Source organism: Oncorhynchus tshawytscha, linkage group LG09, assembly GCF_018296145.1.
Source record: "Oncorhynchus tshawytscha isolate Ot180627B linkage group LG09, Otsh_v2.0, whole genome shotgun sequence".
Lineage (NCBI taxonomy): Eukaryota > Metazoa > Chordata > Actinopteri > Salmoniformes > Salmonidae > Oncorhynchus > Oncorhynchus tshawytscha.
The window spans coordinates 5,675,260-5,698,015 of NC_056437.1; the positions used below are offsets into that span (position 1 = coordinate 5,675,260).

The 22,756-nt window shown below is 46.8% G+C and overlaps 1 protein-coding gene across 1 annotated transcript in view; it reads right to left on the reverse strand.

Annotated features, from left to right (window-relative positions):
* The window catches only part of mbd2 (methyl-CpG binding domain protein 2), a 91,981-nt gene that overhangs the window by 63,360 nt on the left and 5,865 nt on the right, over positions 1-22,756 (reverse strand). Inside the window, exon 2 of the mRNA XM_042326406.1 lies at positions 8,486-8,648. Within this exon, the coding sequence (XP_042182340.1) occupies positions 8,486-8,648 (163 nt within the window). The remainder of the gene's footprint in view (positions 1-8,485; positions 8,649-22,756) is intronic.

Consider the following 22,756-nt stretch of genomic DNA (forward strand, 5'->3'; position numbering starts at 1 on the left):
GAGAGAACAGTCAGAGGAGAGGAGAGAGAGAGAGTCAGAGGAGAGGAGAGAGGGACAGTCAGAGGAGAGGAGAGAGGGACAGTCAGAGGAGAGGAGAGAGGGACAGTCAGAGGAGAGGAGAGAGGGACAGTCAGAGGAGAGGAGAGCGAGGACGGAAACTAGTGTTCAGTTCAAACAACTAGTGACGCAGAGTGAACGGTTGAGGTGCTCTGCTGACATGTGCTGTGTTGAGGTGCTCTGCTGACATGTGCTGTGTTGAGGTGCTCTGCTGACATGTGCTGTGTTGAGGTGCTCTGCTGACATGTGCTGTGTTGAGCGACGGTTGAAGGGGTTAACTCTGATCTGTGGTTTGGCAGACGCAACATGGGGAGGGGGACTCCTCCCTAAAGAGGACATGTGTAGAGCAGCAGAGCAGAGCGGGGCCAAACTTAAACCAAATGCCTGCACTACTCACTCAGCCGAGCGAAACCGGCTCAGGCCCCTAGGCCTAACTGGAGAGGAGGATCTGTCTCTTAGTTAGCACATACGGAGTCCTCGGGAGGATCTGTGTACCAGCCAGGGCACACAGGATCCCTAGGAGGAGCTGCATACCAGAGCTCACCGACTGCCTACCAAGGCACATTAAATCTTAGAGGCAAGATTCATGTCAGCGCACATCGAGTCCCAGAGATCAGCTGCATATCAGGGCACACTGAGTCCCTAGGACGAGCTGCATATCAGGGCTTATGGAGTCCTAGGGAGGATACCAGGGCACACAGCCAGGGTGGAGTTGCATATCAGGGCACAGAGTCCCAAGGCGGAGCTGCATATCAGGGCACAGAGTCCCAGGGCGGAGCTGCATATCAGGGCACAGAGTCCCAGGGCGGAGCTGCATATCAGGGCACAGAGTCCCAGGGAGGAGCTGCATATCAGGGCACAGAGTCCCAGGGCGGAGCTGCATATCAGGGCACAGAGTCCCAGGGCGGAGCTGCATATCAGGGCACAGAGTCCCAGGGCGGAGCTGCATATCAGGGGCACAGAGTCCCAGGGAGGAGGCAGTCCTCAGGGCACAGAGTCCCAGGGAGGAGCTGCATATCAGGGCACAGAGTCCCAGGGAGGAGCTGCATATCAGGGCACAGAGTCCCAGGGAGGAGCTGCATATCAGGGCACAGAGTCCCAGGGAGGAGGCAGTCCTCAGGGCACAGAGTTCCAGGGAGGAGGCATGAGCAACACTGTGGTGGTGGCACACACTCAATTACAGACCAAGCACAACACCAAGCCAACTGCTCCATATGCAAAACACCCACTACAACACCAAGCCAACTGCTCCATATGCAAAACACCCACTACAACACCAAGCCAACTGCTCCACCCACTACAACACCAAGCCAACTGCACCACCCACTACAACACCAAGCCAACGGCTCCACCAACTACCACACCAAGCCAACTGCTCCACCCACTACAACACCAAGCCAACTGCACCACCCACTACAACACCAAGCCAACTGCACCACCCACTACAACACCAAGCCAACTGCACCACCCACTACAACACCAAGCCAACTGCACCACCCACTACATCACCAAGCCAACTGCACCACCCACTACAACACCAAGCCAACTGCTCCACCCACTACAACACCAAGCCAACTGCACCACCCACTACAACACCAAGCCAACTGCACCACCCACTACAACACCAAGCCAACTGCTCCATATGCAAAACACCCACTACAACACCAAGCCAACTGCACCACCCACTACAACACCAAGCCAACTGCTCCATATGCAAAACACCCACTACAACACCAAGCCAACTGCAACACCCACTACAACACCAAGCCAACTGCTCCATATGCAAAACACCCACTACAACACCAAGCCAACTGCACCACCCACTACAACACCAAGCCAACTGCTCCATATGCAAAACACCCACTACAACACCAAGCCAACTGCACCACCCACTACAACACCAAGCCAACTGCACCACCCACTACAACACCAAGCCAACTGCACCACCCACTACAACACCAAGCCAACTGCACCACCCACTACAACACCAAGCCAACTGCTCCATATGCAAAACACCCACTACAACACCAAGCCAACTGCTCCACCCACTACAACACCAAGCCAACTGCTCCATATGCAAAACACCCACTACCACACCAACTGCCAACTGCACCACCCACTACAACACCAAGCCAACTGCTCCACCCACTACAACACCAAGCCAACTGCTCCAACTGCTCCACCCACTACAACACCAAGCCAACTGCTCCACCCACTACAACACCAAGCCAACTGCACCACCCACTACAACACCAAGCCAACTGCACCACCCACTACAACACCAAGCCAACTGCACCACCCACTACAACACCAAGCCAACTGCATGCTCCATATGCAAAACACCCACTACCACACCAAGCCAACTGCACCACCCACTACAACACCAAGCCAACTGCACCACCCACTACAACACCAAGCCAACTGCACCACCCACTACAACACCAAGCCAACTGCACCACCCACTACAACACCAAGCCAACTGCTCCACCCACTACAACACCAAGCCAACTGCACCACCCACTACAACACCAAGCCAACTGCACCACCCACTACAACACCAAGCCAACTGCACCACCCACTACAACACCAAGCCAACTGCACCACCCACTACAACACCAAGCCAACTGCTCCATATGCAAAACACCCACTACCACACCAAGCCAACTGCACCACCCACTACAACACCAAGCCAACTGCTCCATATGCAAAACACCCACTACCACACCAAGCCAACTGCACCACCCACTACAACACCAAGCCAACTGCTCCACCCACTACAACACCAAGCCAACTGCTCCACCCACTACAACACCAAGCCAACTGCTCCACCCACTACAACACCAAGCCAACTGCTCCACCCACTACAACACCAAGCCAACTGCTCCACCCACTACAACACCAAGCCAACTGCACCACCCACTACAACACCAAGCCAACTGCACCACCCACTACAACACCAAGCCAACTGCACCACCCACTACAACACCAAGCCAACTGCTCCATATGCAAAACACCCACTACAACACCAAGCCAACTGCACCACCCACTACAACACCAAGCCAACTGCACCACCCACTACAACACCAAGCCAACTGCTCCACCCACTACAACACCAAGCCAACTGCTCCACCCACTACAACACCAAGCCAACTGCTCCACCCACTACAACACCAAGCCAACTGCTCCACCCACTACAACACCAAGCCAACTGCACCACCCACTACAACACCAAGCCAACTGCACCACCCACTACAACACCAAGCCAACTGCACCACCCACTACAACACCAAGCCAACTGCTCCATATGCAAAACACCCACTACCACACCAAGCCAACTGCACCACCCACTACAACACCAAGCCAACTGCTCCACCCACTACAACACCAAGCCAACTGCACCACCCACTACAACACCAAGCCAACTTCCACCCACTACAACACCAAGCCAACTGCACCACCCACTACAACACCAAGCCAACTGCACCACCCACTACAACACCAAGCCAACTGCTCCACCCACTACAACACCAAGCCAACTGCACCACCCACTACAACACCAAGCCAACTGCACCACCCACTACAACACCAAGCCAACTGCACCACCCACTACAACACCAAGCCAACTGCACCACCCACTACAACACCAAGCCAACTGCACCACCCACTACCACACCAAGCCAACTGCACCACCCACTACAACACCAAGCCAACTGCACCACCCACTACAACACCAAGCCAACTGCACCACCCATTACAACACCAAGCCAACTGCACCACCCACTACAACACCAAGCCAACTGCACCACCCACTACAACACCAAGCCAACTGCTCCACCCACTACATCACCAAGCCAACTGCACCACCCACTACAACACCAAGCCAACTGCACCACCCACTACAACACCAAGCCAACTGCACCACCCACTACAACACCAAGCCAACTGCACCACCCATTACAACACCAAGCCAACTGCACCACCCACTACAACACCAAGCCAACTGCACCACCCACTACAACACCAAGCCAACTGCACCACCCACTACAACACCAAGCCAACTGCACCACCCACTACAACACCAAGCCAACTGCACCACCCACTACAACACCAAGCCAACTGCACCACCCATTACAACACCAAGCCAACTGCACCACCCACTACAACACCAAGCCAACTGCACCACCCACTACAACACCAAGCCAACTGCACCACCCACTACAACACCAAGCCAACTGCACCACCCACTACAACACCAAGCCAACTGCACCACCCACTACAACACCAAGCCAACTGCACCACCCACTACAACACCAAGCCAACTGCACCACCCACTACAACACCAAGCCAACTGCTCCACCCACTACAACACCAAGCCAACTGCTCCGGATCTTCAAGTCATTCCTAGTTGTTCACCGAACATTTCTGCAGAAAAGATAACGTGTTGAGCTGTAGGTGGACTTGATTCAGAAGGCCTGTACACCGGGTCGGAAAAGGGTTCCCATGTGAAACCATTTCACTTGTCTGGAAAAGACAAACACCGCCTACCAGGCGGACCGGGAGATCTGGGGCTAAATTCGACTGTGTCTACTGCGCTGGCCAATCCGATAGCTCAAAATCAACATGCCTACAACTTCAATGACCCCACGGAAAAGTTTGATACTAGCCTGGGTGAGATTTGAGCACTTTTAAAACAGTGACCAGAGAGAGACGGTCAAAGAATTCAGCGACGAGCTGCCGTTTTTTGAGTGAGTTCATGTTTAAACTCAATCCTTTTTTTTATTCAACACTATTACAAAACATAAAAACACACTTCTCCCTACTTCCACTTGAGCTGCAGCTGCAGTGAATGAGTAGCCAAGTGTATCGACAGGCCTGCGGTTTTATTATTAGCAGCTCGTCGTGTCTATTTTAGTTTCAAGAAATAATCTCACTTTCTCTGGTCATAGGAACAACATGAATTTGTGCCTGAGGCAGATGCAGTGCGACTCGAGTTTCGCCATCAGGTGAAAGATGGAGCCCCTTCTCTGTGGTCAGACTCACCGTAGGAAAGTAAGGAGAGAGCAGGGACCGTGAGAGAGCGGGGACCGTGAGAGAGCCCCTTCTCTGTGGTCAGACTCACCGTAGGAAAGTAAGGAGAGAGCAGGGACCGTGCGAGAGCGGGGACCGTGAGAGAGCCCCTTCTCTGTGGTCAGACTCACCGTAGGAAAGTAAGGAGAGAGCAGGGACCGTGAGAGACGAGGGACCGTGAGAGATGGACCCTCTGCTGCACCTCTCCCCTCTACTGAGACTAATGCCGCGTTTAAGACAACGGGGAACTCGGAAATCTCAGATTTCCAACTTCAGGGCGTTCAAGACAACCCGGAAAAACGGTCATCCAACTCGGAATTCCAAGTCGGAAACTCTGGCATCTTTCTAGAGCTCTGACTGTCCGACCTGAAGATCACCGACGCCATGATTTGACCTTGTTTCGCCCCCCAAGTTACCAGTTGTACTAGATGTGTACTGACTGACTGTACGGTGGACGGGGTACTAGATGTGTACTGACTGACTGTACAGTGGACGGGGTACTAGATGTGTACTGACTGACTGGTAGGTGGACGGGGTACTAGATGTGTACTGACTGACTGGTAGGTGGACGGGGTACTAGATGTGTACTGACTGACTGGTAGGTGGACGGGGTACTAGATGTGTACTGACTGACTGGTAGGTGGACGGGGTACTAGATGTGTACTGACTGACTGGTAGGTGGACGGGGTACTAGATGTGTACTGACTGACTGGTAGGTGGACAGGGTACTAGATGTGTACTGACTGACTGGTAGGTGGACGGGGTACTAGATGTGTACTGACTGACTGTAGGTGGATGGGGTACTAGATGTGTACTGACTGACTGGTAGGTGGATGGGGTACTAGATGTGTACTGACTGACTGGTAGGTGGATGGGGTACTAGATGTGTACTGACTGACTGGTAGGTGGACGGGGTACTAGATGTGTACTGACTGACTGGTAGGTAGATGGGGTACTAGATGTGTACTGACTGACTGGTAGGTGGATGGGGTACTAGATGTGTACTGACTGACTGGCAGGTGGATGGGGTACTAGATGTGTACTGACTGACTGGCAGGTGGATTGGGTACTAGATGTGTACTGACTGATTGGCAGGTGGATGGGGTACTAGATGTGTACTGACTGACTGGCAGGTGGATGGGGTACTAGATGTGTACTGACTGACTGGCAGGTGAGGGGAGAGCCACCAGTAGAGCCTCTGTCTGTATGACCTCTGACCTACAAATAACCCAGCCGATAACATAGAAACGTAATTACTAGTATGGATTCCCATCGATTCTCTTTCTATGCACTACACAACTAGAACAGACATCCCTGGATATCACACACATGTTGTGTTGCCCACCCCTGGGTCGCTGTCTTTTCAGTTCGCTGCAGCTAGCATGGAACGAGCTTGCTACAAACACTCAAACTGGGCAGTTTAATCGTGCAGTTCAATCTCTTCATTCAAAGGCTCAATCATGGAGCTGTCACTCTGACAGTTGTGGCTGCTTCACGTGATGTATTGTTGTCTCTACCATCTTACCCTTTGTGCTGTTGTCTGTGCTCAATAATATGTGTACCCTGTTTTGTTTTGATACCATGTTGTGCTGCTGCATGTTGTGTTGCTACCATGTTGTTTTCATGTTGTGCTGCTACCACGTTGTCATGTTGTGTTGCTGCCACGTTGTCATGTTGTGTTGCTGCCACGTTGTCATGTTGTGTTGCTACCATGTTGTTTTCATGTTGTGCTGCTACCACGTTGTCATGTTGTGTTGCTGTCATGTTGTGTTGCTGCCACGTTGTCATGTTGTGTTGCTACCATGTTGTGCTGCTGCATGTTGTGTTGCTACCATGTTGTTGTCATGTTGTGTTGCTTCCATGTTGTTGTCATGTTGTGTTGCTACCATGTTGTGCTGCTGCATGTTGTGTTGCTACCATGTTGTTGTCATGTTGTGTTGCTACCATGTTGTGCTGCTGCATGTTGTGTTGCTACCACATTGTTGTCATGTTGTGTTGCTGCCACGTTGTTTTCATGTTGTGCTGCTACCATGTTGTTGTCATGTTGAGTTGCTACCATGTTGTTTTCATGTTGTGCTGCTACCATGTTGTTGTTGTGTTACTACCATGTTGTTGTCATGTTGAGTTGCTACCATGTTGTTGTCATGTTGAGTTGCTACCATGTTGTTGTCATGTTGAGTTGCTACCATGTTGTTGTCATGTTGTGCTGCTACCATGTTGTTGTCATGTTGTGCTGCTACCATGTTGTTGTCATGTTGTGTTGCTACCATGTTGTTGTCATGTTGTGCTGCTACCATGTTGTTGTCATGTTGTTCTGCTACCATGTTGTTGTCATGTGGTGCTGCTACCATGTTGTTGTCATGTGGTATTGCTACCATGTTGTTGTCATGTGGTATTGCTACCATGTTGTTGTCATGTGGTATTGCTACCATGTTGTGTTGTTGTCATGTTGTGCTGCTACCATGTTGTTGTCATGTGGTGCTGCTACCATGTTGTTGTCATGTGTTGCTGCCATGCTATGTTGTTAGGTCTCTCTTTATGTAGTGTTGTCTCTCTTGTCGTGATGCGTATTTTGTCCTATATTTTTTATTTATTTTTTAAATCTCAGCCCCGCAGGAGACCTTTTCTCGGGTTGTCATTGTGAATAAGAATTTGTTCTTAACTGACTTGCCTAGTTAAATAAAGGTAAATAAATACAAAAAACAGACTCAACTACTACTACAGATATACTCAACTACTACTACAACAGATATACTCAACTACTACTACAACAACAGATATACTCAACAACTACAACAGATATACTCAACTACTACAACAACAGATATACTCAACTACAACAACTACAACAGATATACTCAACAACTACAACAACAACAGATATACTCAACTACTACTACAACAACAGATATACTCAACAACAACACTGCTAGCACAGGGCTAAGACTAGACAGATCCACTGCTAGCACAGGGCTGAGACTAGACAGATCCACTGCTAGCACAGGGCTGAGACTAGACAGATCCACTGCTAGCACAGGGCTGAGACTAGACAGATCCACTGCTAGCACAGGGCTGAGACTAGACAGATCCACTGCTAGCACAGGGCTGAGACTAGACAGATCCACTGCTAGCACAGGGCTGAGACTAGACAGATCCACTGCTAGCACAGGGCTGAGACTAGACAGATCCACTGCTAGCACAGGGCTGAGACTTGTAAGGAACTGAGAATAATCTTCTGTAAAAAGAGACCTTGGTCTCATAATGACTCCCTGCTAAAATAAAGACTAAATAAATACCATTGGCCTTTGTTAGAATGTAGTGAACAGCAGGACCCTGATGTGTAGCCGAGGCGAACCTGTACCTTGTTGATGGTGAGGTTCTCATTCCGTAGCCTCTGTTTGTTCTTCTGCAGCTTGCTGGGCATCATCATTTTGCCCGTTCGGAAGTCGAAACATCCCAGGTCTACCGTGTTGCCTAGGTAACGGGACAGCTGGGGTTTGCTCCGGAACTTCTTCCCTTTTGGACTGAGGGGGGAGAGGAAAGACAAACAACAACAACAACAAGAGCATTAGATCACAAATAACAGATCACAAACAACACAAACAACAACAGCAGTAGATCATTGACAACAACAGCAAACCCAGCATGGCATCACAACCCAGCAACATAACCCTGGTCAAACCCAGCAACATAACCCTGGTCAAACCCAGCATCACAACCCAGCAACATAACCCTGGTCAAACTCAGCAACATAACCCTGGTCAAATCAGCAACATAACCCTGGTCAAACCCAGCATCACAACCCAGCAACATAACCCTGGTCAAACCCAGCCACATAACCCTGGTCAAACTCAGCAACATAACCCTGGTCAAACCCAGCATCACAACCCAGCAACATAACCCTGGTCAAACCCAGCCACATAACCCTGGTCAAACCCAACCACATAACCACATAACCCTGGTCAAACCCAGCATCACAACCCAGCAACATAACCCTGGTCAAACCCAGCCACATAACCCTGGTCAAACTCAGCAACATAACCCTGGTCAAACCCAGCCACATAACCCTGGTCGAACCCAGCCACATAACCCTGGTCAAACCCAGCCACATAACCCTGGTCAAACCCAGCATCACAACCCAGCCACATAACCCTGGTCAAACCCAGCCACATAACCCTGGCATCACAACAACCAGCAACATAACCCAGGTCAAACCCAGAATCATAACCCAGGTCAAACCCAGCAACATAACCCAGGTCAAACCCAGCCTCACAACCCAGGTCAAACCCAGAATCATAACCCTGCAACATAACCCAGCATCATAACCCAGCATCATAACCCAGCATCACAACCCAGCATCACAACCCAGCAACATAACCCAGCATCACAACCCTGGTCAAACCCAGCATCATAACCTTGCAACATAACCCTGGTCAAACCCAGAATCATAACCCAGCATCACAACCCAGCACCACAACCCAGCAACATAACCCAGCAACATAACCCAGGTTAAACCCAGCATCACAACCCTGCAACATAACCCAGGTCAAACCCAGCATCACAACCCAGCAACATAACACAGCATCACAACCCAGCATCATAACCCAGGTCAAACCCAGCATCACAACCCTGCAACATAACCCAGGTCAAACCCAGCACCACAACCCAGCAACATAACCCAGGTCAAACCCAGCATCACAACCCAGCAACATAACCCAGGTCAAACCCAGCATCACAACCCAGCAACATAACAGCAACATAACCCAGGTCAAACCCAGCATCACAACCCAGCAACATAACCCAGGTCAAACCCAGCATCACAACCCAGCAACATAACCCAGGTCAAACCCAGCACCACAACCCAGCAACATAACCCAGGTCAAACCCAGCATCACAACCCAGCAACATAACCCAGGTCAAACCCAGCATCACAACCCAGCAACATAACCCAGGTCAAACCCAGCATCACACAGTGCATTTGTAAAGCATTCATCTACACTTTACACATGTTGTTACGTTACGGCCTTATTCTAAAATGGATTAAAGAATTGTTTTTCCTCATCACTCTACACACAATACCCCATAATGACATCACAATACCCCATAATGACATCACAATACCCCATAATGACATCACAATACCCCATAATGACATCACAATACCCCATAATGACATCACAATACCCCATAATGACATCACAATACCCCATACTGACATCACAATACCCCATACTGACATCACAATACCCCATACTGACACCCCATACTGACATCACAATACCCCATACTGACATCACAATACCCCATTCTGACATCACAATACCCCATACTGACATCACAATACCCCATACTGACATCACAATACCCCATAATGACATCACAATACCCCATAATGACATCACAATACCCCATACTGACATCACAATACCCCATAATGACATCACAATACCCCATTATTTTTTCACAACATAAAATGCAAATACATGCTAGAAGGCATCAATAGGATCTGCTAGCTCGTGCTTGGCTCTGCCCCTCTCCTGGTTCTGCCCACTATAACTCATTTGTTCACATTGGAAACGACAGGCTGAGGCATTCACAGTCTAATAACAACAACACTAATGGAGACGTTCACAGTCTAATAACAACAACACTGATGGAGGAGACATTCACAGTCTAATAACAACCCTAATGGAGGAGACATTCACAGTCTAATAACAACACTAATGAAGGAGACATTCACAGTCTAATAACAACCCTAATGGAGGAGACATTCACAGTCTAATAACAACACTAATGAAGGAGACATTCACAGTCTAATAACAACACTAATGAAGGAGACATTCACAGTCTAATAACAACACTGATGAAGGAGATATTCACATTCTATCTTGGGTTAGTTATAACAATCTTTGGAACAGCATTCTCACATAGTTGTTCCTCCTATTCAGGTGGGAAAGGGCAGTGTGGAGTGCAATAGAGAGATTGCATCATCTGTGGATCTGTTGGAGTGGGTCCAGGCTGTCTGGGATGATGGTGTTGATGTGAGCAATGACCAGCATTTCAAAGACTTTCATGGCTACGGGGCGGGGCGAAAGTCATTTATTTTTATTTTACCTTCATTTAACAAGGCAAGTCAGTTAAGAACAAATTCTTATTTACAATGACGGCCTACACTGCCCAAACGACGCTTGGCCAATTATGCGCAGCCCTACTCGACTCCCAATCATGACCGGTTGTGATACAGCCTGGATCTGAACCAGGGTGTCTGTAGTGACGCCTCTAGCACTGAGATGTAGTGCCTTAGACCGCTGAGCGTGGTCTAGACAGGTTACCTTGGTGTCCTTGGGCACAGGGACTATGCTGGTCTGCTTGAAACATGTAGGTATTACAGACTTGGTCAGGGAGAGGTTGAAAATGTCAGTGAAGACATTAGCCAGTTGGTCAGCACATGGTCTGAGTATGCGTCCAGGTAATCCGTCTGGCCCAGCGGCCTTGTGAATGTTAACCTGTTTAAAGGTCTTACTCACCTCAGCTACAGAGAGCGAGATCACACAGTCGTACGGAACAGCTGGTGCTCTCACGCATGGTTCAGTGTTGCTTGCCTCGAAAGCAAGTATGTATATTAATATGTATTATCATATGCAGCTTTTAACAATGTTGAAATAGATTAGATTCATTTGGTTTTGTATTCAGTTAGCACAGTATGTATTCATTGATATGATCTCATTTTAGAAGTGATTTTCTCTACCTTGACACTTGTTTTAACTTGGTCATTTCAGACATGGTTTTCAACCACAGCGTTTAAAATTGTAATTCATAATTGCAACATCTGGGGGTAGCAATTTCATATTTTTTCCAAATCGTGCAGCCCTACCATAACCTATGCTATTTCCTCTTCCGACCTAGGCCTACAATAGAGTCATTTTAAACAGCTGGCTCACACAGTAGACAACACCCAGAGCCAAAAGGCAGACAGTGACTAGAATATGAAATTACATTTTCTGTTATTGTTCTGACTATTGTACAGACGGCCACCCGCTGTTTTTGTCCGTTCCTCATCACCGTGTGCCCGAAGCTTAAAACCTTAACGTTGTGTGACTCAGACTATCACTTATGCCAGGTATACACTTCCAGTGACGACCCGTCATTAAGGGCAGTTTGGGCAGAACCTGTTTTGTATGTTATTTTGGCATTAAATACGTGTCACGTATCAGTTTGCAAACAACGTGAAAAAAATATATATTATTGAGTTAATAAAGCCGCATACAAACATGGTCTCTTTTTTGTTTTCTTGAGTAATGCAGGTGTTTTAGTCTAACTCAGTGCTTTCTGTGGTGGTGTGTGTGGTGTGGCAGCCAGCAGAAAAAAGACAGAGCGTAAGGGTTGGTAATCTTCTCTAATTGCGCAGTGATTGACTCACTGTTCTGTCAGTGCCCATCCAAGGCTCAAGTTCATTGGCCACAGATAAAATGAAGTCAAATCACGTTATATCTACCGTAGCTTTGATTGGACTGATCATGTCAACATCATACCTTCAAGATTTTAGCTAGCAAGCTGTCATCATCATGAATCACGTCGACAATATACTGGCAAATCCTTTTCAATCCTTGTCATATGAAGAGAAATTATAGATAAAAACATATCGGTGCTTATCAGCCATTGGACATTAACATTACACAACAAGTTGGAAATCACAAATTCAACAATGAGTGGTTTAGAAGGAATCAGTGGCTAACTGCAAGCATTGCAAAGCAATCACTATTTTGCTTCCCCTGCTATTCAGTGGAGTGAGTGTGTGGTCCAAGTCTGGGTTTAAGGGTCTCTTTTCTAAATTTAAAAAGAATAAACATTGACATGCAATGGGCCCCAAAAAATGAATATATTGGCCATGTTGTCAATCCAGAATGACTTCTGCCGCATTCAAAACAACTGGAAACTCGGAAATCTCAGACTTCATTGAGTTAAAGACAACTAGGACGAGCTCCGACTGGAAAAATACATTTTGAACAGTCATCCAACTCGGAATTCCAAGTCGGGAATTCTGGCCTCTTTTCTAGAGCTCCGACCTGATGATCACTAACATCATGATTTGACCTTGCTTTTCCCACGAGTTCCCAGTTGTCTTGAAAGCACCATAAATCCAGACAATGTCAGACTTTATGATTTGGTTCTTTTCTCCCTCATAACTTAGCCTACTGTTCTGACTTGGTGGTACACATGTAGTCTATAACCTGTTTTAGAGAAATAACATCTTCGAATATCGTAAGAGCGTTCATTATCTGTTTAAATGCCCCCTTTATTTATCCTACGGTTCTGACTTGGTGTACGGGGAGAAGGCAGTAAAGGAGGCTGAATGAACTGTTTCGCTGCCAGACGAGGCAGGTGTAGCGGTAGTGAGGATTCACTCCATGGTGCTGAAAAATAAAGCTCTGCTGTTGGGACAGGGACGTAGGCCTTAACAGTTTGTTGGCACCGTTATAGTTCAATTAATATATTGTTTAGTATTGTGGCTTTGGGGGCATCGGTTTGCCCCGCCAAGATTCACATGCTGAAACCCCCACTGTACACTACACCCCTTAAACTCAACTCTGGACCTCAGCCATTGTGTTATTGTTCCCCTCTAATTAGGGACTGATTTAGACTAGAGGTCGACCGATTATGATTTTTCAACGCCGATACCGATACAGATTATCGGAGGACCAAAAAAGCCGATGCCAATAATCGGCATCGGCTTTTTCTGGTCCTCTAATAATCAGCATCGGCTTTTTCTGGTCCTCTAATAATCGGTATCGGCGTTGAAAAATCATAATCGGTCGACCTCTAGTCTAAATCAGTCCCTGATTAGAGGGGAACAATAACACAATGGCTGAGGTCCAGAGTTGAGTTTAAGGGGTGTAGTGTACAGTGGGGGGTTTCAGCATGTGAATACTAAACAATACATTAACGGTGACCAACGGTGCCAGCAAACCGTTAAGGCCCAACGGTGCCAGCAAACCGTTAAGGCCCAACGGTGCCAGCAAACCGTTAAGGCCCAACGGTGCCAGCAAACCGTTAAAGCCCAAAAGGTGCCAGCAAACCGTTAAAGCCCAAAAGGTGCCAGCAAACCGTTAAGGCCCAACGGTACCAGCAAACCGTTAAGGCCCAAACGGTGCCAGCAAACCGTTAAGGCCCAACGGTGCCAGCAAACCGTTAAGGCCCAAAAGGTGCCAGCAAACCGTTAAGGCCCAACGGTGCCAGCAAACCGTTAAAGCCCAAAAGGTGCCAGCAAACCGTTAAGGCCCAAAAGGTGCCAGCAAACCGTTAAGGCCCAACGGTACCAGCAAACCGTTAAGGCCCAACGGTGCCAGCAAACCGTTAAAGCCCAAAAGGTGCCAGCAAACCGTTAAGGCCCAAAAGGTGCCAGCAAACCGTTAAGGCCCAACGGTACCAGCAAACTGTTAAGGCCCAACGGTGCCAGCAAACCGTTAAGGCCCAACGGTGCCAGCAAACCGTTAAGGCCCAAACGGTGCCAGCAAACCGTTAAGGCCCAAACGGTGCCAGCAAACCGTTAAGGCCCAACGGTGCCAGCAAACCGTTAAGGCCCAAACGGTGCCAGCAAACCGTTAAGGCCCAAACGGTGCCAGCAAACCGTTAAGGCCTACGTACCTGTAACGCACTAATGAAGCAGCTCATTGTTCGGGCATTTATTTCCTACGACAACCGAGGATAGAAGAAACAAAATACTGACAACCTCCTCCATCTAGCTCAGCTCCTCTCATATGCAGACGGAACGAGCGCCGAGCTCTGTGCCTCAATGCTATGGAGATCCACCTCTGTGACCAGCGGTCGGAAAGACACAGATGAGTGTGTGACCGTGACTTGGTTCAGGGGAGAGTGAGTAGGTGACTCAGCGATGAGTCAAAGCCGAGCCAGAGAGAACTCACCCTTCCACATAACAACGCCTTTCAGAGAAACTCACCAAGACACAAACACACCCTAACCCAGTCTCAGACTGACTCCCCCTCTACCACACGGCTCACTAGTGAGAGGGGTTGAGGGTGTGGAACAGAGTGACTATCTGTCTCTACCACACGGCTCACTAGTGAGAGAGGTTGAGGGTGTGGAACAGAGGGACTATCTGTCTCTACCACACGGCTCACTAGTGAGAGAGGTTGAGGGTGTGGAATTCCACATTGGTTAGCTTTCTTCATGTAATGTGGACCAGAGAAACCATAGCAGGCTTGAAGGAACAAAGAAGACCAGAAATCCCTCCAAATGTCAACGTCCTAGACAGACCTGTGAAATATCAGTGACCGTTCTCAGCATGTGTGCCTGTTTCCCCATAGTTAGCTTAGCCATCATGCTAATGTGCATGTGTGCCTGTTTCCCCATAGTTAGCTTAGCCATCATGCTAATGTGCATGTGTGCCTGTTTCCCCATAGTTAGCTTAGCCATCATGCTAATGTGCATGTGTGCCAGTAAGTTACACAGCAAAGTGGCTGTGAAAATGGAAGAGAGGAGCGGAGAAACAGAGCAGATGGAGTGAGAGAGTACCTTTAACCATTTGTACATTGTAAAAACACTGTATATATATATATATATATATAATATGACATTAGTTATGTCTTTATTGTTTTGAAACTTCAGTATGTGTAATGTTTACTGTTCATTTTTGTTGTTTTTCACCTTATATATTTACTTTGTATGTTGTCTACCTCACTTGCTTTGGCAATGTTAACACATGTTTCCCATGCCAATAAAGCCCTTGAATTGAATTGAATTGAGTAGCCTCAAGACTTCTCCCTGGACTTCTCCCTGGACGTTGACACCAGCTCAGGGTGGCTATCTGCCTACCTGCCTGGCTATGTGTCTGCCTGCCTAGCTATCAGTCTGCCTACCTGCCTGGCTATTTGTCTGCCTGCCTAGCTATCAGTCTGCCTGCCTGGCGGCAGATTCTGTGTGTAGTTGTGAGAGCAGCTAAGTGAAGTGAGTGAAGGGCAGGGGGCACACTTTCAAGGCATGCTTGCTCCCCCCCAGTGTAACCACAGACCTTTTCCGACCCACACCCTTTTGTCTCACTGCTGACAGCCCGCTTCGCACCAGCTGGGTTGCAGGCAGGGACACAGACAGACAAGACAGACAGGCAGACTAACAGAGATGGGAGAGACTAACAGAGATAGGAGAGACTAACGGAGAGACAGACACCCGATTTTGATAACTTCCCATATCTACTGGGTGAAATACCACAATGTGCATCACAGCAGCAAGATGTGTGACCTGTTGCCACAAGGTCAACCAGTAAAGAACAAACACCATTATAAATACAAACCATATTTATGTTTATTTATTTTCCCTTTTGTACTTTGACTATTTGTACATTGTTACAACACTGTATATATATAATATGACATGTGTAATGTCTTTAGGAACTTTTGTGAGTGTAATGTTTACTGTTAATTGTTATGGTTTATTTCACTTTTGTATATTATCTACCTCACTTGCTTTGGCAATGTTAACACATGTTTCCCATGCCAATAAAGCCCCTTGAATTGAATTGATAGGAGAGACAGAGACACCGATACTGAAATATACCAACATGGAGACGGATGAGAGGGAAGCAACGTACAAAAGCCTGTGTGGAAGAGAAAGATCATTATGGTGTAATTAATTCCACTGAAGTGATCGCATTTCCTACTGACGTACTCCACGTTACCTTCCCATCGATCCCCTCGCTCAACCCCAGAATGGAGGTATAGCGTATTTCCATCTGAAAGACCGCACGAGCACCAACGAGAAGTTCGTAGGATCATATCGAATTCAAAGTCAAATGAAAGCTAATAGCCTATATTTTGAGGATATGAAGGCATAGATTTAAAATTTTCATCAACAAAAAATGTGCCGTGAGAAAATGGCTTTGATTTCTGGAAAGGGGGGGGTCTTAGTAAACATCTACCAGAAAAAGTCTTCAAAAGGGTATCAGAAATACATCAAAACACAATAATATTGACGTAGAGACTCCTGCCAACTAATATCAACACTTAGATTTTGTTATTTTCTGTAACTTTAAGAAATATTGCCTTGTAATTCCGTTACCAAAAAACCCACATATATTTAAGATATTATCTAATTTCTCGACAATGAAAGTTTACATAAGTAACAAACAATGGTAGACATACCAATTAGTTCGTAATTTTACTGATTTAAATTGTGTTTATGAAGTGATTAAAACTCATAATTCCGTTCCCAAATTGGAAAAAATCTGTAACGGAATTACAGCACCTGAATTGGCAACAATGTGAAATCATAATAGTCACAAACCACAGTTGGGTCTCCTGCTACTGTCTTCACTTCCACTGGTATACTGCTATATTCAGCTCATAACTGTCTCCTGCTACTGTCTTCACTTCCACTGGTATACTGTTATATTCAGCTCATAACTGTCTCCTGCTACTGTCTTCACTTCCACTGGTATACTGTTATATTCAGCTCATAACTGTCTCCTGCTACTGTCTCCCCTTCCACTGGTATACTGCTATATTCAGCTCATAACTGTCTCCTCTACTGGTATACTGCTATATTCAGCTCATAACTGTCTCCCCTTCCACTGGTATACTGTTATATTCAGCTCATAACTGTCTCCTCTACTGGTATACTGCTATATTCAGCTCATAACTGTCTCCTGCTACTGTCTCCCCTTCCACTGGTATACTGCTATATTCAGCTCATAACTGTCTTCCCTTCCACTGGTATACTGCTATATTCAGCTCATAACTGTCTTCCCTTCCACTGGTATACTGCTATATTCAGCTCATAACTGTCTTCCCTTCCACTGGTATACTGCTATATTCAGCTCATAACTGTCTCCTGCTACTGTCTCCCCTTCCACTGGTATACTGCTATATTCAGCTCATAACTGTCTTCCCTTCCACTGGTATACTGCTATATTCAGCTCATAACTGTCTTCCCTTCCACTGGTATACTGCTATATTCAGCTCATAACTATTTTTTCTTTCTGTTGTCTGGTGGTCCAACCAAGAGTGTAAAAACAGTCTGAGTAAGGACAACCCCTCTCTCTCTACCTCTCTCCCTGCCTGCCTCACTCTCCCTCCCTGCCCGCCTCTCTCACTCTCCCTCCCTGCCCGCCTCTCTCACTCTCCCTCCCTGCCCGCCTGCCTCACTCTCCCTCCCTGCCCGCCTGCCTCACTCTCCCTCCCTGCCCGCCTCTCTCACTCTCCCTCCCTGCCCGCCTCTCTCACTCTCCCTCCCTGCCCGCCTCTCTCACTCTCCCTGCCTGCCTCTCTCACTCTCCCTGCCTGCCTCTCTCACTCTCCCTGCCTGTCTCCCCCCTCTCTCTCTCTCACACCTACCCATGAGCCCTCTCTCTTTCCATTTACTGTACCCAGCATCCCACTGATCACGACTGACACCGGATGTCCATGGACGTTGAAAAGTAGTTGAAATTTGGACAGTCCACCCTGGCCTTGACGTTAACGTATACAGACGGACCGGACTGGACCAAACCTGAACCTATCAAAGACGTATGTTCTCACAAATTTGATAGTAGATCACAGTACAGTGTAGTGAGTAGATCACAGCACAGTACGGTCCAATACAAGACAGTAGTACAGTAAAGAAGAGTACAGCATATTGTACTGTAGTCTACTGTACTGAACTCTACTGTACTCCTTTAAAGATGCAGCCATTACCTAGCTAGCACGCCAGTCAGGCAGACAGACAGCACACAGTGACATGTAGGTCAGTAGCTTAGCGCTGTGCCGAGCAGAGAGAGAGAGCGAGAGCGAGAGAGTGGGTTGTGAGGATCAGTGAACTGCACCGTGGCTCTAAGCTACAGTACAGTTCAGTACAGCCTGGACAATCCACTGAGGTGAGTGAACCAACCTGAACCCAGCCAGCGCTCGCTAGCACAGTTAGCCCTTCGTTTCAGTCGCCACCACACAGCTGGTTTTCACACTCGCATAGAGTTGTCTCTTCAAAATGGCCGTGGCGACTCTCTCTCTGCTACGTCCCCCTCAACTCTTCTGCTTGAGCAGACTGACTAACAATGGACTTGTTGTGTGAACAGATAAAATGGCAGATTTAGGCCTACATACTCATTGATAATCAGTGTTAAAGACAGACTAAAGTCCCAGCATTTTGCAGCACCAGGACCAAGGCCTAATCGACAGAAAACTAACGTAGACAATGTCAGTGTTATTTGGGTGTTGGGTGTTCAAATCAAATCAAAATGTAATTTGTCACAGGCTTCATAAACAACAGGTGTAGACGAGTGGCGGTCGGTGCCAATTAAAGACGGGGGAGGACGAGTTTAGTTTTTATTGAGCACGGCATTACTTCTATTACAGCATATTGGATGACTGTCATTCATATTCCATTCACCAGGTCAACGTAACAGTGACAGGTTTAGGTTACTGTCATTCATATTCACCCAGTTCAATGTAACAGTGATAGGTTTAGGTTACTGTCATTCATATTCACCCAGTTCAATGTAACATCCATAGAGGATACTACATGATACTTGAATTTTCCCTATAATTTTTTTTTTTTTTTTTTTTTTTTTTTTTTTTAAATCAGGAGGTTGCTACAACCTAGCCTACGAAGGAAAGTTCGCAACATAAGTGCACACAGGTGGAGAGAAAGACGAGGTCGAATCAATGTGACCGACAGTGACACATTCAATACCGCCTTGCACACTGTTAACTGTGTCTAGCTGATCTAGGGTGGAATCATGAGTCCAACAGTTGAAAAAAAAAATGTTTCTATTGGACACATTGAGGGTGTGTTTATCCTCGTTTTATTCCGTTTGCTTACGTTTAAGTACGTTTAAGAAACGTTTTTCAACAGAATCGACAGAATGAATACACCACTGATCACCAGCAAACACAGTTCACTTTAATAGCAGCCACGTACAAACAGCAAGATCACGTTGATCGTTGTGTGTATATATATAATTCCTTCTCGCATCTACACTCTCTCCTCCTCTCACCTTTTCCCTTCGCTTGTGGACTTCAGTGCACAAGAAGACAACAGCTGTCTGTGACCAAGCAGAAAAACCTTTCCAAGCCAAACTTTCATACAATAACCACTAAAAACACAGACTACATCTTTGTCACTATATTAGCTAACGTCATAGTCCACATGGCTAATAGAACTAACGCTTATTAAAGTGTATAGTGTACAGCAAGCAGTTTAGCAGTTACACTTCCGGGAATAAATTAATAAAACCAAAAGCTTACCTGGACTTGGAATAGTTAGTGTTGGATAGCCAGCTAGCTAACATAGCCAGCTAGCTAACATAGCCAGCTAGCTAACATAGCCAGCTAGCTAACATAGCCAGCTAGCTAACTAAAGTAGGCTAAACTAGCTAGCTGTATTCACTACCTAGGTACAGTGCATTCAGAAAGTATTCAGACCCCTTTCCCATATTTTGTTACGTTTCTGCCTCATTCTAAAATTGATCAAATAAATAAAATGCCTCTTCAGTCTACACACAATACCCCATTATGACAAAGCAAAAACAGGTTTGTCAAAATTCTTATAAATGTATAAAAAGAGGAATACAGAAATATCTTATTTACATAAGAACTCAGACCCTTTGCTATGAGACTCGAAATTGAGCTCAGGTGCATCCGGTTTCCATTGATCATCCTTGAGATGTTTCTACTACTAGATTGGAGACCACCTGTGGTAAATTCAATTGATTGGACATGATTTGGAAAGGCAACACACCTGTCTATATATGGTCCCACAGTTGACAGTGCATGTCAGAGCAAAAACCGAGCCATGAGGTTGAAGGAATTGTCCGTAGAGCTCAGAGACAGGATAGTGTCGAGGCACAGATCTGGGGAAGGGCACCAAAAAATGTCTGCAGCATTGAAGGTCCCCAAGAACAGTGGCCTCCATTCACAGTGTTGAAGGTCCCCAAGAACAATGGCTTCCATTCGCAGCATTGAAGTTCCCCAAGAACAGTGGCCTCCATTCACAGTGTTGAAGGTCCCCAAGAACATAGTGGCCTCCATTCTTAAATGGAAGACGTTTGGAACCACCAAGACTCTTCCTAGAGCTGGCCGCCCGGCCAAATTGAGCAATCGGGGGAGAAGGGCCTTGGTCAGGGAGGTGACCAAGAACTCTATGGTCACTCTGACAGAGCTTCAGAGTTCCTCTGTGGAGATGGGAGAACCTTCCAGAAAGACAACCATCTCTGCACCACTCCACCAATCGGGCCTTTATGGTAGTGGCCAGACGGAAGCCACTCCTCAGTAAAAGGCACATAACAGCCAAGTTAGAGTTTGCCAAAAGGCACCTAAAGGACTCTTAGACCATCAGAAACAAGATTGAACTCTTTGGCCTGAATGTAAAGCGTCACGTCAGGAGGAAACCTGGCACCATCCCTATGGTGAAGCCTGGTGGTGGCAGCATCATGCTGTGGGGATGTTTTTTCAGCAGCAATGGACTGGGAAACTAGTCAGGATCGAGGGAAAGCTGAACAGAGCAAAGTACAGAGAGATCTTTGATGAAAACCTACTAAGGACTAAGGTTCACCTTCCAACAGCACAACGACCCTCAGCACACAGCCAAGACAACGCAGGAGTGGATTCGGGACAAGTCTCTGAATGTCCTTGAGTCGCCCAGCCAGAGCCCGGACTTGAACACGAACTAACATCTCTGGAGAGACCTGAAAATAGCTGTGTTATGCACTGCAGTGCTAGCTAGCTGAAGTCTATGCTTTCAGTACTAGATTCGTTCTCTGATCTCGGCCTAAAATGTACTTGTTGGTCCACCAGCCACTGTGGCAGGTCGATGAAAATATCTACTACTCAGATGTTTTTTATAAATAATTCTCCATCATTACATAACAAAAACAAAAAGGACGTTTCTTAAAACAATATTATTTTATTATTATAATAAAGTCATGTGGTATATTGCTACATTTCATTTTTTTTTTATTATAACCTGAGTCTTTTAACCAAAATATGAGATGAGACAAAAATTGTTCAGCTACCCCTTTAAGGGCGAGAGGTTACCACTCGAGTCACCGTGTGTGAGACACGAGGACAATGTCAAACTTTGTAGACTTTCGAACAATTAGACCAACAACTTTCATGTCTGTGCAGAGAGACATACGATTCCTATTGCTTTGTGCGATCAGCAGCTATGAAACAAAAGAGTAGACATACTTTGAAAACAGCTACTGCAGCAATAAATTGCAACACGCACGTACTTGACTTTTGACTATTTATATTCACAAACGTAACGCACTGTAGAGCAAATTGACCACCCGTCAATAGACATTCTTAACGAGCAATACCTAAATCTACCCGCCAAATTTGGTGGGTGGCGGGGTGTTCTTTATGCACTCTCTCTAATGCTTTGATTGAGTGAACAACGTCAGTTCATACTGCAAGAGCTCTGATAGGTTGGAGGACGTCCTCCGGAAGTTGTCATAATTACTGTGTAAGTCTATGGAAGGGGGTGAGAACCAGAAGCCTCCCAGGTTTTGAATTTACAGTTGAAGTTTACATACACCTAGGTTCATTTTTCCGAACAATTTGTTTACACGGACAGATTACCTCACTTGTAATTCACTGTATCACAATTCCAGTGGGTCAGAAGTTTACATACACGAAGTTGACTG